Genomic DNA, 17,097 nt, shown 5'->3' on the forward strand with positions numbered 1-17,097 from the left:
TGGAGTGGCAGTCCAGGGGTGCCTGAAGATCACTGTGAGTGAGGGTCACTTTGATTTAAGGCACCACGGTCACTGCACCATATACACGCTTTTTTAGCACCTGCCTCCTGGGCCGGGCCTTTTGGCTGGGACCGAAGGAATTTTTTATTCCTGGTCGGAGGGCCTGGCCATTGAATTGCACAATGGCCACTTTTTCACTCCCCTCTACTTCCTTCTCCCCCACTTTCTTTTTATTTATTTCCTTTGTGTGTCACTTTTTGTATTATACACGTTTTGCACTGTGTGATTAGTAGGGTTGCAGGTCCTCGGGCCTGCCCTGAAAGTCTTGGGAGGGGGTGGACATGGCCTTTTGGCTGGGTTCACCCTCTCTCATGGGGTCTCTCTTCAGGGGAGCCCCTCCGAGTACTTGGGTGGGTCTGTTTCGGCAGATCCTCCAGAGAAAGGGGTCCGTCTGGTTTCGGCCAGATGGACCAAGTGTAAGTACCCTTGTCCCCGTCAGGAGCCTAACGCCCCGGGGGATTCAGGGCAAGGCCCTCTGATTTTAGAGGGATTGTGTACCCATTGCACTTTTTTGTGTTTCACTCTTTATGTGTGTGCACATTTTTTTGACACCGGGTGAAGTTTTTGAGTGTGTTTCACACGCCATGGGCTTTCGAAAAAAAAAAGGAGGTGATCGGGACCTGTCCGTGGCCGGGTATGGAGACGAGTGAGGGGAAGATGGCCCCCACCCATCTTCATACCACAGCAGGGCGGAAGGGACGGCATAACCTCACTTTCGCCCATACGTCTTAAAAGGGACGTTTTTTCAAAGTAATTATTTCAAATCACAATTTTTTTTATTGCATTTTAGTCCAAATATGAGATCTGAGGACTTTTTGACCCCACATCTCATATTTAAGAGGACCTTTCATGCCTTTTTCTATTACAAGGGATGTTTACATTCCTTGTAATAGGAATAAAAGTGACCCATTTTTTTTTTTTTTTTTTAAACAGTGAAAAAATAAATTAAATCAAGTAAAATAAATAAGAAAAAAAAACATTTGTTTAAAGCGCCCAGTCCCGACGAGCTCGCGTGCATAAGTGAACGCATACGTGAGTAGCTCCCGCATATGAAAACGGTGGTCAAACCACACATGTGAGGTATCACCGCAATCGTTAGAGCGAGAGCAATAATTCTAGCCCTAGACCTCCTCTGTAACTCAAAACATGCAACCTGTAGAATTTTTTAAATGTCGCCTATGGAGATTTTTAAGGGTAAGAGTTTGTTGCCATTCCACGAGCGGGCGCAATTTTGAAGCGTGACACGTTGGGTATCAATTTACTTGGCCTAACATTATCTTTGGAGATTTTTAAGGGTAAGAGTTTGTTGCCATTCCACGAGCGGGCGCAATTTTGAAGCGTGACACGTTGGGTATCAATTTACTTGGCCTAACATTATCTTTCAAAATATAAAAATAAAATTGGGCTAACTTTACTGTTGTCTTATTTTTTATTCAAAAAAGTGAATTTTTTCAAAAAAAAGTGCGCATGTAATAGTGGTGAGCGAGGAGAAGTTCAGAGTTCAGTGGTGAGTGAGGAGGAGTTCAGAGGTCAGTGGTGAGAAGCTGTTCAGAGGTCAGTGGTGAGTGATGGAACAAAGCAGGGTTCAGAGGTCAGTGGTGAGCGATGGAGAAAAGCGGAGTCCAGAGGTCAGTGGTGAGCGAGGAGAAGTTCAGAGGTCAGTGGTGAGCGAGGAAGAGTTCAGAGGTCAGTGGTGAGTGAGGAGCTGTTCAGAGGTCAGTGGTGAGTGATGGAATAAAGCGGAGTTCAGTGGTCAGTGGTGAGCGATGGAACAAAGCAGAGTTCAGAGGTCAGTGGTGAGCAAGGAGCAGTTCAGAGGTCAGTGGTGAGCGAGGCGAAGTTCAGAGGTCAGTGGTGAGCGAGGCAAAGTTCAGAGGTCAGTGGTGAGCGAGGAGGAGTTCAGAGGTCAGTGGTGTGCAGGGAATTCAGAGGTCAGTGGTGATTGAGGCGAAGTTCATAGGTCAGTGGTGAGCTAGGCAGAGTTCCGAGGTCAGTGGTGAGCAAGGCGAAGTTTAGAGGTCAGTGATGGAGCAAAGTGGAGTTCAGAGGTCAGTGGTGAGCGAGGCAGAGTTCAGAGGTCAGTGGTGAGCGAGGAGAAGTTCAGAGGTCAGTGGTGAGTGAGGAGGAGTTCAGAGGTCAGTGGTGAGCAAGGAGCTGTTCAGAGGTCAGTGGTGAGTTAGGCACAGTTCATAAGTCAGGGGTGAGCTACGCAGAAGTCAGTGGTGAGCGATGGAGAAAAGCAGAGTTCATAGGTCAGTGGTGAGCAAGGAGGAGTTCAGAGGTCAGTGGTGAGTGAGGTGAAGTTTATAGGTCAGTGGTGAGCTAGGCAGAGTTCCGATGTCAGTGGTAAGCAAGGCGAAGTTCAGAGGTCAGTGTTGAGGGATGGAGCAAAGCGGAGTTCAGAGGTCAGTGTTGAGGGATGGAGCAAAGCGGAGTTCAGAGGTCAGTGGTGAGCAATGTGGAGCTCAGAGGTGAGCGAGGAGTTCAGAGGTCAGTGGTGAGCGATGGAACGATTTGGAGTTCAGAGGTCAGTGGTGAGCAAGGTAAAGTCCAGAGGTCAGTGTTGAGCAATGTGGAGTTCAGAGGTCAGTGGTGTGCAGTGGAGCAATGTGGAGTTCAGAGGTCAGTGGTGAGCGAGGCAAAGTTCAGAGGTCAGTGGTAAGTGAGGCAGGGTTCAGAGGTCAGTTTAAGGCTTAGTCTCATAAAAAAAGTGCCTCTGCCCTACACAGGTAGTTCTGGAGCTGGTGTGCATTCCAGCACTGCTCTAACTGGATGCTTGGTACCCAGAAGTAATGTCGCTGATGGACCATTCATGATTAGCGTGGTGGACTTCACGCCGGCTGCAGAATTACCTGTATGGGGCGGTGGGCTCTTCTAGGACACTAAGCCTTATGTAATAGTGCCGTTGTATGTTGGGCACCTGAAAATGTGAATGTGCCTTGGTTGTTTTATGTGAGGAGTTCCCCTTTCTGCCATTTTTATATATGCTTTGAACCTACCTAAAATTGATATAAATATGTGAAAATGCATACATAAATCTTATATCAGGTGTATTGGCTTCTGCAGCCCCTATTGTGTTTTCACAGTCTGAGTGATAATGCAGTTTAGTATGGGGTGTCACAGCCTCACAATCATTAGCCAAATATGTGTTCAACTACTAAAATAAAATGATATATCAATAAATACAATAGTGCAAATAATGCATACAACTTCACAAACAGTATGAATAACCAAATGCACACACTATAGTGAATCTAATAAGTTCATATAGGTATAGGCTGAAATGTTCCACTCTTCAAGTGTGATATTATACCCACCACCTTCTTCTATACAGAAAAAAAGTCCTCATGTGTTCATAAATAATCATTGCAGTGCACTTCCACCTCTGCGCAAACACTCCATGCTCTCAAAACTCTCACCTGATTTATAACACATACAAGCCTTTTGGTTCAGCTTAGTGGACTTCCAGGACACACCAGTGATGTTCACTTCATGCAAATTGATACACAGGATAATATGATACTGGTTCTTTTTAAGACGCAAATGGCCCCTTTAAGACACCAATGCATCTGCTCATAAAATGCCTCCAATGGTGTGATATTGTAAATATCAACACTTTATTCCATTAAAAAGACTCTTACATTCAGCAAATAGAAACAGTGCATAAAAACATCTGTATACTCAGCATGAGATGGTGTCACACATTACTGCCGGTCACGAGGGGTCCTACGTCTTGCGTCACGTCAAATGACTTCATCAGGGAACCCCAAGATTGTCCCCTGATGAAGTCACGTGACATGATGCAACAGTGTGAAGTCTTGGGAATGAGCAGAGAGCTCAAAGTCGACATCAATAACACAGAGAAGGAAGGGGGATGGATCCAGACCAGATTGTTGGCATGACACTCCAAGAAAGTCTGTAGCCCTCCTACAGGTATTTATTTGTTTAACATAAAGCGTGCACTTCTCAGAGGGCAGGAAAGAGTTTTAGATACTAGGCGCTCATAAGAATTAAGACTAAAAAAAAAAAAGGAAACCCATACTTCTCTTATAAGTCCACAACACAGGGCAGTAGTACAGGCACACAGCAAGGGTAGGCAGTCATTGGATACAACATGGGTTCAGTCCTCAGCACAGGGCATGGCAAATGGTTAAGCCCTCAGAGAAGGGCAAGGCAAAGGATTAGGTTCCTAGCACAAAGCTGTGCATACAGCAAGAATGGCATAGCTCTGGCACATAGCTCTGGGCCCCGCTCCAGTATTTAGCTCCAGTGTTGGACATTATACCATTGCCAGGCAACACAAGGCCTAGTGTCTGGTTGCCTTGAGAACCAGCCCTGCTCCCTCTCCTTTGGCCACGCACAGGGAGCGCATCCTTTGTCTTCAGTGGGACTGTACCATGCCCACCAAGACAGGGGAGAGTGGTGCGTGGCGACAAGCATGTAGCTTGCATGTGGTGAATCCACATGCAGGCTCAGTGGGGAGGCAGATTGCTAGGAGGAGGTGGTGAAGCCCTCAGTAGGAGGCAGCTCCCTGGCGCCCAAACACAGACCATATAATCTCAGTGCCAGCGAGCTGCCTCCTACTGAGGTCTTCACCACCATCACCAGGGAATGCAATGGTGGAGTGCTTGAAAATGTGGGGAATGGGGGGGCAGGAGGCGGAGCCTAGCAGAGCAGACATGCATTGTTAGAGCTCCACACCGCTGAGGAGAGAAGAGAAGGACAAAGCGGAGCCTGCAGGCTCAAAAGGTATCCATTTGAACCTTTTTGCCCCAGGGAACAAACTGTGAAAGTTTGGGCAGGAAATATGGTACTGGGAGGAAACCGTGGCAGAAATAAAAATCACCTCACAAAGAGCTCACAGGCACTCACTGCAGCTGAAGCAGCTCCAGTCACCTCACAATATACAGCATCAGGGCGCTCTCACAGACAGAAAATGTCACAGCAAGACTCTCCATTTGAGTCAGATACAGAACAAATCCTCTCACAAACTTCTCCACAAGCCTCCTCAGTATCCCCAGTAATATTATTACAATTTGAAAAGATGCTTCATAAGGCTTTAAAACAAACCTCAGACCAAATAACAAAAAGCCTAACCAAAGAAATAAGAGAGCTGGGAAACCGCACTGCAGCCTTAGAAATAAAAATGGATGAAATTGAAATTACAACCCAAGAAAATATAACAGAATTGGAAAAATTAAAAAAAGAGAATTTAATACTTCAAACTAAGCTCGAAGATTACGAAAATAGAGCCAGACGTTCAAACTTGCGCATAAGGGGAATACCTGAAACTGTGACAGACCTGCAATCTACTATTACTGCTCTATTACAAGAACTAAAGCCAGATATCCCTATTGAACGTTTAGAACTGGACAGAGTACACAGAGCCCTCACAGCCAAAAAGAAAGATGGACCCCCACGTGATATAATCACAAAATTTCATTATTACAGAACAAAAGAACAAATACTAATTGCTATAAGAGAAAAAAAGGAACTTAATTTTCAAGGACACAATTATCAAATTTTTGCTGACCTATCCCAACTTACTATTACTAAAAGACGATCCATGAAACCCCAACTAATGGAACTGCAACGCCACAACATTATGTATCAATGGGGCTTCCCCTTTTCAGTCAGATTTAACTACCAAGGTACAATTTACAGAAGCAGATCATCAGATGAACTGCAACAAACCCTTTTAAAATTAAATCTGACAGAACCCATAAGCAGCAACACTCCCACACGCAGAAGAATGGCATCATCTTCACCTTCAGGCAGCACCCAGAAAATTTCAGAACAAAATGGGAATCATCATTCTCACAAAAGAGGCCGTTATGCCACATCATCCATGGACCAAGAAGATTCAATGGACTGACATCCTAATTCCTGATATCTCTTCATTTATTATACTAAGAGATGGTTCTCTATAAAAAAACCTATATTTATAACTGAATGTAACTGCATTCTGATAGTCACACACTGTGTGGTATCATGTTACATTCCAGTTATATTTCTTATTACTTCTGATTCATATAGCCTTAGAATATATAAGTGAAATAAGGAAATTCTTGTTCAGTTATATATTATCAAGTAATAACAATAGATTTATTACTTTTTAGGACAAATATATTCAATAATCCAGAAGTAATGGAAGCTTTTTCTTTCTTTTCTTAAAACAAATATATTATTACCTAACTAGTTCCTAGAATTATGTTTTTGTTTATTCTAATCTGAAGCAATACAACCTCTATTTTATGAGTTAACATATCTAAACAGTTACATATGAATAAAATATGTAATTGTTTACTCTAAAAGGGTTAAAATCCCAAAATAATTCAAACTATCTTCATAAATACCAAAGTTATTAACAGTACCTTTCTAACTGAATTATTTAGCCTAGGGCAAGACTAACCATATACAACCACCCTGGAATAAATAATTTCAACAAAAACTATATTCTGCACTCCAATTAATGAAACATCATTTTGATGTCTTTTGACATAGCACTTCTCTCCTGTAAGCGGAAGATCCGTGTACCCCCATTAGCCCTCCTCATTCTCCCAACCATATTATGTGGGAGTGTGACGAAGGCACTTATTCCCCTGAGAGAGATATTTATTCTCTTTCACGGGTAAATTGTGATTACTTGCAAAAAATAATTTATACAATGTATCATCTAATCTCATATGTTTTTTGTTTACTCTTTACTCCAGAATTCACTGGTTTCTTTTCTATCTATTCATCTCTTCAGTCCACACAGGTTGATCTGCGCAGTCAGCTCTGCATAACAAAAAGTAAGTCAAAACTATTTGATCTATTGCCATGGCACCACTGAATATACTTTCCCTGAATGTTCAGGGAATAAATGTCCCTCAAAAAAGGACCAAAGCCTTCCGTACTTTCCATAACAAGAAGGCTCACATAGTATGCCTCCAAGAAACACACTTCACCAAAGATTCTACTCCAAAATATATTTCTCCTTTTTATCAACAAATTTACACGGCTTCTGCCTGTACCAAGCAAAGGGGAACTCTAATTGCATTTCACCGATCCACACCATTCACCTTATCATCAGAAATTAAAGACCCAGAAGGTAGATACCTGATACTCATGGGTTATATAATGGATACAGCAATCACGGTGATTTCCTACTACGCTCCTAACAAACAACTTACACCATTCCTCTCACATATATTACAAGTGATTAATACACACAAAATAGGAACAGTGATAATGTGTGGGGATTCGAACCAGGTCCTCCTCCCATTTCTAGATAAATCACCTTTTACACCATCCAAAATAACCTCTAGATTACCTTTTTCTCAACTTCTTTCCAAATACAATCTGGTAGATTCATGGAGAGAAAGTAACCCAATGAAAAAGAAATTCACTTATTTCTCGCACCCTCATCAAACCTTCACCAGAATAGATCATATTTTTCTAACAATAGGAATGATACCAGAAATGATTGCATCAGATATAATTCCGATTCCGTGGTCTGACCATAATGCAGTATACACTACTATAGCCTCAGCCATACCAAAAGCGCATGACCCAACGTGGTACTTACCGGACATAATGCTCAAACACCCACTACATCAGATGGCCATTGAACAAGCTTTAAAGGAATACATATCAATTAATAATACAACAGACATTTCCCCAATAACACTGTGGGAAGCTCATAAACCTGTCTTGCGTGGTACAATACAAAGACAAATGGCACTATTTAAACGGGAACGCAAAAATCTAGCAAAAAAACTAGAACTCAATTTTAATGCAGCCTACATATCATTTCAAGATAATCCATCTCAGAGTACAAAATCTCATCTGGAAAAATCTAGATTGGAATACGATCTATTTCTCACTGAGTCAGTTGATAAATCCCTCAAACGCTCCAAACACAATTTCTACATGAATACAAACAAACCAGGTACATATTTGGCTCGGGCATTAAATTCAACTAACAAATCTTTCAAACCAATACGTTTGAAATTATCAAAAAATGTTTACACTTGTAATCCAGTTAAAATAGTCCATAAATTTCACTTACATCTCGCAACTTTTTACAAGACAAACAATGAATTTAATCCTACAGAGGCTGAATCCTTCTTCTCAAAAATAACCTTACCTGAGTTATCTCAGAATCAAAAAAGCAGTTTGGATGAGCCTATAACTATAGATGAAGTTGCTAACGCCATAAAAGACCTAAAACTTAACAAAAGGCCAGGCCCAGACGGCTACTCGGCTTTATACTATAAAACATTCTCAGAAATACTCTCTCCCATTCTCACTGAAACTTTTAACAAACTTCTAGATGGACATTCTTTTCGGCAAGAAACACTAATGGCAATTGTTTGTATGATCCCAAAACCCCTTTCTGATGATACTTCCTGTGTGAATTATCGGCCTATCTCTCTGTTAAACCTCGATATTAAATTATTAGCAAAAATAATAGCAAAACGCCTCAATAGCATTATAGGAAAATTAATACATAGAGATCAAGTAGGCTTCATGCCAAATAGACAGGCAGGCGATAATATACGCAGGGCAGTGTTATTGGCACATATTGCTAAAAAACGGAAAATCCCTTTATGTTTTCTATCTCTCGATATTAAGAGGGCATTTGACACAGTATCCTGGCAATATATGCAATATTCATTACAAAAATGGGGTTTTGGACCCCACTTTTTAACATGGATCAAAGCATTATATAATAAACCCAAAGCCTATATAAAATATGCTGGATACAAATCTGAAGCCTTTAATATCGAAAGAGGTACCCGACAGGGTTGCCCATTATCTCCCTTATTATTTGCCCTTATACTCGAACCCATGGCCCAATACATCAGAACAAACCAAACTATAACTGGCATTGAAGTAGGGGGTATTACACACAAATTATGTATATTTGCAGACGATATATTACTTTTTCTATCATCACCACAGGTCTCTGGTCCTAACTTAATACCAGCTCTTGATGGATTTGCAGCCCTATCCGGCCTTATGATTAATCCTAAGAAATGCCTAGTGCTTAATATTTCACTCACAAACATGGAATTGATCCCGGCTAGGGCTGCACTCCCATTCACATGGGCAGAAAAATCAATCCCATATCTTGGAATTCATTTAACAGCATCTCATTCTGACTTATTCTCAACCAATTATCCTCCTGTATTAAGACAGATCACAAATCTAATAAAACAATGGTCGCAACTTCCTTTATCCTGGATAGGGAAGATTAATGCAATCAAAATGACTATTCTACCCAAATTGCTTTATCTATTCAGAGTCCTCCCTATTCCAATTCCTTCCTATTTTTTGAGAATAGTACAAAAAAGAGCAACTTCGTTTATATGGGGCTCTTCTAAACCACGTATACCTATACACACACTACATCTTCCCAAAAATAAAGGAGGCCTAGGATACCCTAATTTTACTAACTACTACAGAGCAGCACATTTGGCCAGTCTGTCCAAATACCATGCAAAACAGGAAATCCCATTATGGGTATTTATAGAGGCTTCAGAAAATGACCCTCTATTAATATCAAATTTATTATGGCTTTATCCTAAAGACCGCTTTAAAATTCATAATCCCATAACTAAACATTTCTTATCTCTCTGGGATAAACTAAAAACCAAATATCAGTTACAATCTCCACACAATCCTCTCCTTTCTTTTATCAGAAATCCGGCCTTTTATCCGGCATGGATCTACCCAAATTCTTTTAAAGCTTGGACAACATCAGGCATTCAGACACTAAATGACTTCATAGCATCTAAATCATTCCTTTCATTCCCATCGCTTAGAGAAAAATATGATCTACCAAACTCTGAGATATTCAGATATCTCCAAATCAAAAATTTCTATACACCATTCCTAAAGGGGGATACACCATTATCCCAATTATCCATTTTTGAATCAATCTGTACAAAAGATCCATTTGCTAAAGGTACAATTTCATCACTTTATAATCAATTATATGGAGTAGCAAATCTTAATAGACCCTCTTACGTTCAGAGGTGGGAGGAGGACCTGGGACGAACTTTAGAAGACACGGACTGGTCTAACATATGGCTCACATCTAAGTCATCTTCACCCAACATCTTAGCACTGGAGACAAATTATAAAGTCCTAACTCGCTGGTACCTTGTACCCGCTAGAGTGGCAAAATATTCACCTAATACCTCAGCTCTTTGTTTTCGAGGATGCCCAGAAATAGGCACATATTTACACATATGGTGGACGTGCCCAGTAATCCAAACCTTCTGGAAGGAAGTCTTCGTGATTGCATCTAAAATATTTTAAAAAATAATACAACCAGATCCATATTTAACTTTACTTAATCTAAAACCGGAATGGTTAACACTCTCTCAATTCAAACTTATGATCCAACTAATAACGGCTGCAAAACAAACAGTGGCCAAGGCATGGAAATCTCCTACATTGGTACTAGCAGAAACAATTCACAGAATGAATAATACAATGTCCCATGCTAAGATGGTAGCCATCGATCAAAATCAAATTCCAAAATTTGAAAAACTTTGGCATCCTTGGATAAAACAACAGTTCCTGTCAAACTTCAATGACTCTGTCCTGTTGCCATGGTAACAGATTAAATGACTTACAGAGACACCCATTCTAAGGCTTCAAAGAGAACTAAAAATAATAATAAACTGACGAGCGGGACAACCTTGTGGACCATACCTCTACCTTTCAACCCTTTTTCTTCTTTCTCTTTCCTTTTCTCCACCTTACGATTAAAGCTCATTATCAGAATTTATTTGACCTATATACACTCTACTTGTAAACAATATGTATAGTAGGTATAAATCATTTAAATACCTACAAAAGTAACTAAGGAAATGATATATATCTTTAATTTAGGTTTACGTGAACCCAATGTTTAATATTTGAAATTTCATGATATTTACCTATATAAACCCTACTGTAAAACAATGAGCTTACTTTATAGATCCTTGTAAACTTACTTTATGTATCTTTATAACATTGTATACTCAATAAATTTCTTTTGACAAGGAAAATGTGGGGAATGGAGGACAGGTGGGGAGTTTTGGGGAGCCAGGTGGTTGACTGTGACACCTTTTAAAACTGAAAGTCAGTTTTTACACATTTTACCAGATTACCCCAGAAATCCTCACTCTACATGAATGAGAATCCCATGAGTTTTGCCTTCTTTATAATACTCTCTGGAGCTCTCTAACGTGCCTATGGTGGTCTGAATAGCAATTCCGGGGACCAAGAAGGATATGTGGTGACTATGGTTTATTACAGCCCTGTGTGACCCTATGAGATCCAAGGGTTGCATTGTCTGGTGAGAGTCCATCTGCATGCGAGTCCTGCACAGTAGTGTGTGATTGATGGGGAGAATCGGTGGCACATTTGGCTAATTTTATGGTTATTTGGGATATTGCATTTATCATTTATGTAAGCATAATTCTATACTTACCATTTTTATTGCTTAAAACACTACCCTAAACAATTTGGTACTCTTTTTTATAATCCTTCTTGGAAGAAATAAAGGAGAGAGGACTATCTGACTTACATATTTGGATGAAGGAGGGATACACCTGGAGGCCAATGTCCTGCAGGACATCATGCTTGATATGACCCAGTCATTGATAACGGTCTGATCATTTGCTGACAGTTCAATTTATATTTCAGTATATTTCATGGAGGGGTTGGCGAGTGATTGGAAGAATTTTTTGCACTGGGAGAATGGATGATCTGGAGTGCACCATTTTATGGACACTTAGACAATTTGTTGGAGGATATATGACAGCTAAAGGAAATTATTATTTGATTACTTATCATTGGAGGTTTAAAGCGCTGTTAATGTATATTTCTTCTGTTTTATCTTACTTGTCTGGGGGATAAGTTGATCCAGCTGCTGGGGGTTAGTTATGTAAATAATATTTTAGGGGAATTGAGCATGGATATATAAATTCACAATGGCCGGATTAATGCATGTAACATTTGTCCAAAAAATGTTTTAAAAAATGGACCTTTAAATGGTTACAAAATCTTACACCACAAAATGTACTCAGCCAATGAAAGGTAATGACTCCATTTTTATTTTTCTCCTGCTATCAATGACCAACACGGTACAACACTTCATCCATGTCTTTGGTGATCTCTGATCTCCTTATGAACTGTTTCTTACATGATGAAGATCAGCCATGGAGTATATCTGAGGTGTATATCAGGGTGTGCTTCTTCCCCACATGAGAGCTGTGATGTCCAGCAACATCCATATAGAAGACATTTCCCGCACTCAAGGCACTAATACACCTCGAGGGTTGTGCGGGATCCCTGATGTACAGGAAGACAGGACTTCAGTGAGGAACAATTCCCTCACTCAGGACAGGAAAGTGGCTTCTCCCTCGTGTGAGATCTCTGATGTCTGGAAAGATTGGACTTCAGTGAAAAACATTTCCCGCACTCAAGACAGGAATACGGCTTCTCCCCCGTGTGAGATCTCTGATGTGTGACAAGGACTGATTTATGAGCAAAACATTTCCCACATGCAAGACAGGAATACAGCTTCTCCCCTGTGTGAGATCTCTGATGTGTGTAAAGATTGGACCTCTTTGAAAAACATTTCCCGCACTCAGGACATGAATACGGTTTTTCCCCTGTGTGAGATCTCTGATGTATGGAAAGATTGGACTTCGCTGAAAAACCTTTTCCGCACTCAAGACAGGAATACAGCATCTCCCCCGTGTGATATCGTATATGCACACCAAGTTTGGATTTAGAAGGGAAACATTTCCCGCACTCAGGACAGCAATGCGGCTTTTCACCAATGTGAAATTTCTTATGTGCTAAAAGATGGGAATTGTCTGAAAAACATTTCCCGCACTCAGGACAGGAATACGGCTTCTCCCCTGTGTGAGATCTCTGATGTCTGTAAAGATCAGACTTCACTGAAAAAGATTTCCCACACTCAGGACAGGTATAAGGTTTTTCCCCTGTGTGAGATCTCTGATGTTTGGTAAGACTGGACTTGTATGAAAAAGTTTTCCAACACTCAGAACAGGAATATGGCTTTTCTCCTGTGTGAGATCTCTGATGTGCAGAAAGATGGGAATTGTCTGGAAAACATTTCCCGCACTCAGGACAGGAATACTGCTTTTCACCAGTGTGAGATCTCTGATGTCTGGAAAGATGAGAATTTTTTATAAAACATTTCCCGCACTCAGGACAGGAATACGGCTTTTCACCAGTGTGAGATCTCTGATGTGCGGAAAGATGGGAATTGTCTGAAAAACATTTCCCGCACTCAGGACAGGAATACGGCTTTTCACCAGTGTGAGATCTCTGATGTATGGAAAGATGGGAATTGTCTGAAAAACATTTCCCGCACTCAAGACAGGAATACGGCTTTTCACCAGTGTGAGATCTCTGATGTCTGGAAAGATGAGAATTTTTTGAAAAACATTTCCCGCACTCAGGACAGGAATACGGCTTTTCACCAGTGTGAGATCTCTGATGTACGGAAAGATGGGAATTGTCTGAAAAACATTTCCCGCACTCAGGACAGGAATACTGCTTTTTACCAGTGTGAGATCTCTGATGTGCGGAAAGATGGGAATTGTCTGAAAAACATTTCCCGCACTCAGGACAGGAATACGGCTTCTCCCCTGTGTGAGATCTCTGATGTCTAGAAAGATGGTAATTGTCTGAAAAACATTTCCCGCACTCAGGACAGTAATACGGCTTTTCACCAGTGTGAGATCTCTTATGTACGGAAAGATGGGAACTATCTGAAAAACATTTCCCGCACTCAGGACAGGAATACGGCTTCTCACCTGTGTGAGATCTCTGATGTTTGTCAAGGCTGGACTTGCATGAAAAAGATTTCCCACACTCAGGACAGGAATATGGCTTCTCCCCTGTGTGAGATCTCTGATGTTTGTCAAGGCTGGACTTGCATGAAAAAGATTTCCCACACTCAGGACAGGAATATGGCTTCTCCCCCGCGTGCAATCTTTGATGTGTGTGAAGGTATGAGCTCCGTGAAAAAGATTTTCCACACTCAGAACAGGAATACGGTTTTTCTCCCGTATGAGATATTTTATGTTCATTAAGTTTTGATCTAAAAAGAAAACACTTCCCACACTCTGCACAGGAATACAGATTCTCCACCTTGTGAGATCTTTTATGCACATCAAGATTGGATTTAAAATGGAAACACTTCCCGCACTCAGTACAGGAAAACCTCTTATCTGTTGGAAGGACGGCACCGTTCCTCACAGTCTGAGGTTCCTCAGGATAAGAGGAATACGATGGTCCATCTACACTGTGTGGTGCCGGATGGACATTTGAGGTAGTCGGGTTTTCTCCTGGACTATACTGTGTGATGTCCTCATCTTCTACTTTACAGTCTGGAGACAAAGTGAGACAATCCTCTGAGGTTTTCCTCATCTCCCGTCCATCTACTAAAATAGAAATAAAAAGATTATTACTAGACATGAGCAGATTGGTTCCCCTAAACCAGGACTCCGCCCACATCAGGCAGCTTTGTCTCTGAGGATCTTACAATTCCCCCCTCAAGGTAACTAGTAAATGGGTCCTCTGATCTCCTACCAGTTCATTTCTTTATTCATGGACCTTAGTCAGAGAGTGAGGAAACAACGAGAACTGTCTTTTATAGGAGTGACAGTGATGAGGGGATTATAGGACAAGTGCAGGGCCGGATTAAGAACATCATAGGCCTGGTGCTGAGGATTTTGGTGGGGCTTTTTATAAAAATAAATAAGGAAGGGAGGATGAGAGAGAGCATGCGCATGTGTGGGAGTGACAGCAAAACAGCCCGGCCAAGGCAAGTGACCGAAGGCACAGAACCCTGAAAGAAGACCGGGTGAATATGGAAGCGCTCGGAACCCGCCAGACTGATCGCAGCGCTGGAGGGCTCAGTCTGACAGGTAAGTGTATCCTAATGTGCTAATATGCTGTGCATACTTGTACATTATGGCATAACCTACCTCAGGGCCTCTAAAAAGTAGTAATGTTAGCAAAGCTTACTACCACTTTAATATCACAGGAGCCTCTCGTGGGGCCCCCTACTGATCCGGTGGCCATTGGGCAGTGCCCAAGTGCATAGTTGCCAACATTTAAAAAAATATTTTCAGGGACACTTTTTTTTTTACCAGTGGTACCAGTAGTTTAGAGTAGCTGACACCCCCTATGTTCCTCTATACATCACAGTAGTAATCGCAAATTAAATGAGTACTAATAATGGGCAGAACAAATATGAGGACTGAGAAGATTTCCTTTAGCTGAACTAACACAAGTGTGCCCATTCTAGAGCTGGTAACATTAAGCATATTCAATATAATTTTAAAGAACTGTTTTGTGGGTAAGAGGTATAGGGGTGGAGTATGGATGGTATAAAAGGTGAGGGAGAGGAATGTGAAGGGTATAATAGTGGGCACTATGTACAGGAGATGAGTATGAAAGGTATGGCAGTGGGCACTATGTACAAGAGAGGAGTGTGGAGAGAAAGACAGTTGGCAGTATGTACAGGAGAGGAGTGAGGAGTAAAAGACAGTTGGCAGTATGTACAGGAGAGGAGTGAGGAGAGAAAGACAGTTGGCAGTATGTACAGGAGAGGAGTGTTGAGGGTATGATGGGGCAGTATATACAGGAGAAGAGTGTGGATGGCATGATAGTGGGTAGTATGCACAGTAGAGGAGTGTGGAGGGTATGACAGTGGTCACTATGTATAGGAGAGGAGCGTAAAGGGTATGACAGTGAGCACTATGTACAGGAGAGGAGCGTGAAGGGTATGACAGTGAGCACTATGTAAAGGAGAGGAGTGTGGAGGGTATGACAGTGAGCACTATGTACAGGAGAGGAGCGTGAAGAGTATGACAGTGAGCACTATGTATAGGAGAGGAGTGTGGAGGGTATGACAGTGAGCAGTATGTACAGGAGAGGAGTGTGGATGGTATGACAGTGGGCACTATGTACAGGAGAGGAGTGTGGGGGGTATGACCATGGGCAGTATGTACATGAGAAGAGTGTGGAGGGTATGACAGCAGGCACTATGTACAGGAGAGGAGTGTGGAGGGTATGACAGTGAGCACTATGTATAGGAGAGAAGTGTGGAGGGTATGACCATGAACAGTATGTACAGGAGAGGAGTATGGAGGGTATGACAGCAGGCACTATGTACAGGAGAGGAGTGTGGAGGGTATGACAGTGAGCACTATGTATAGGAGAGAAGTGTGGAGGGTATGACCATGAACAGTATGTACAGGAGAGGAGTATGGAGGGTATGACAGCAGGCACTATGTACAGGAGAGGAGTGTGGAGGGTATGACAGTGAGCACTATGTATAGGAGAGAAGTGTGGAGGGTATGACCATGAACAGTATGTACAGGAGAGGAGTGTGGAGGGTATGACAGCGAGCACTATGTACAGGTGAGGAGGATGAATGAATCTGGGAAGAAAAATGTAAAGGTTCATGGAAGGATGTTTAGGGACTGCGTAGTGGTTAAGCGGGCCATACATGAATTGAAATGAAGCCAATTAAGCAGAGACCAGCCATAGTCGATCTATGTATGGGCTAGCTGGTTGTACACAAGTCAATCTATTAATCAACTTGAGTACAACCAGCCTGTCAGTTTTTTCCCAAAACAGTCAGTGCTGCCAGCTATAGTTAGCAACACTGATCATTGTATTGTGTGGGTAGGGAAGGCTCCCCACTGGCAGAACACAATAACACTGCGGGAATGATTCCCCCATCCACAGGACAGCAGGTGAGAGGGTGTGTGGGGACAGGCTGGGGAGGGAGGTCTGTCAGCAGGGGGGTGTGAGGTGGTCATGGAGGGATATCAGTCAGCGGTTGGGGGGAGTAACTGGGAGTGATATCTTTTGGAGTAGGGTCTGTCATCTGCAGGTTGGGAAATGGTCACCTGTGATACAAGTTGAAGGGAGGTGGCCAACATGGGAAGTGGTTGGGGAGTGACCTGGTTGGTGGGGAGTGTGAAATGGATGATGTGTTTC

At 42.0% G+C, this 17,097-nt stretch overlaps 1 protein-coding gene across 1 annotated transcript in view; it reads right to left on the minus strand.

The window, feature by feature from the left end:
- The window catches only part of LOC141121903 (uncharacterized), a 67,708-nt gene extending 52,946 nt beyond the window's left edge, over window positions 1-14,762 (minus strand). Inside the window, exon 1 of the mRNA XM_073611658.1 lies at window positions 12,542-14,762. Within this exon, the coding sequence (XP_073467759.1) occupies window positions 12,542-14,598 (2,057 nt within the window). The 5' untranslated portion in view covers window positions 14,599-14,762. The remainder of the gene's footprint in view (window positions 1-12,541) is intronic.
- Between the last annotated feature and the right edge of the window lie 2,335 nt (window positions 14,763-17,097).

This window comes from Aquarana catesbeiana, unplaced genomic scaffold (genome assembly GCF_042186555.1).
Source record: "Aquarana catesbeiana isolate 2022-GZ unplaced genomic scaffold, ASM4218655v1 unanchor233, whole genome shotgun sequence".
NCBI classification, from domain to species: Eukaryota; Metazoa; Chordata; class Amphibia; order Anura; family Ranidae; genus Aquarana; species Aquarana catesbeiana.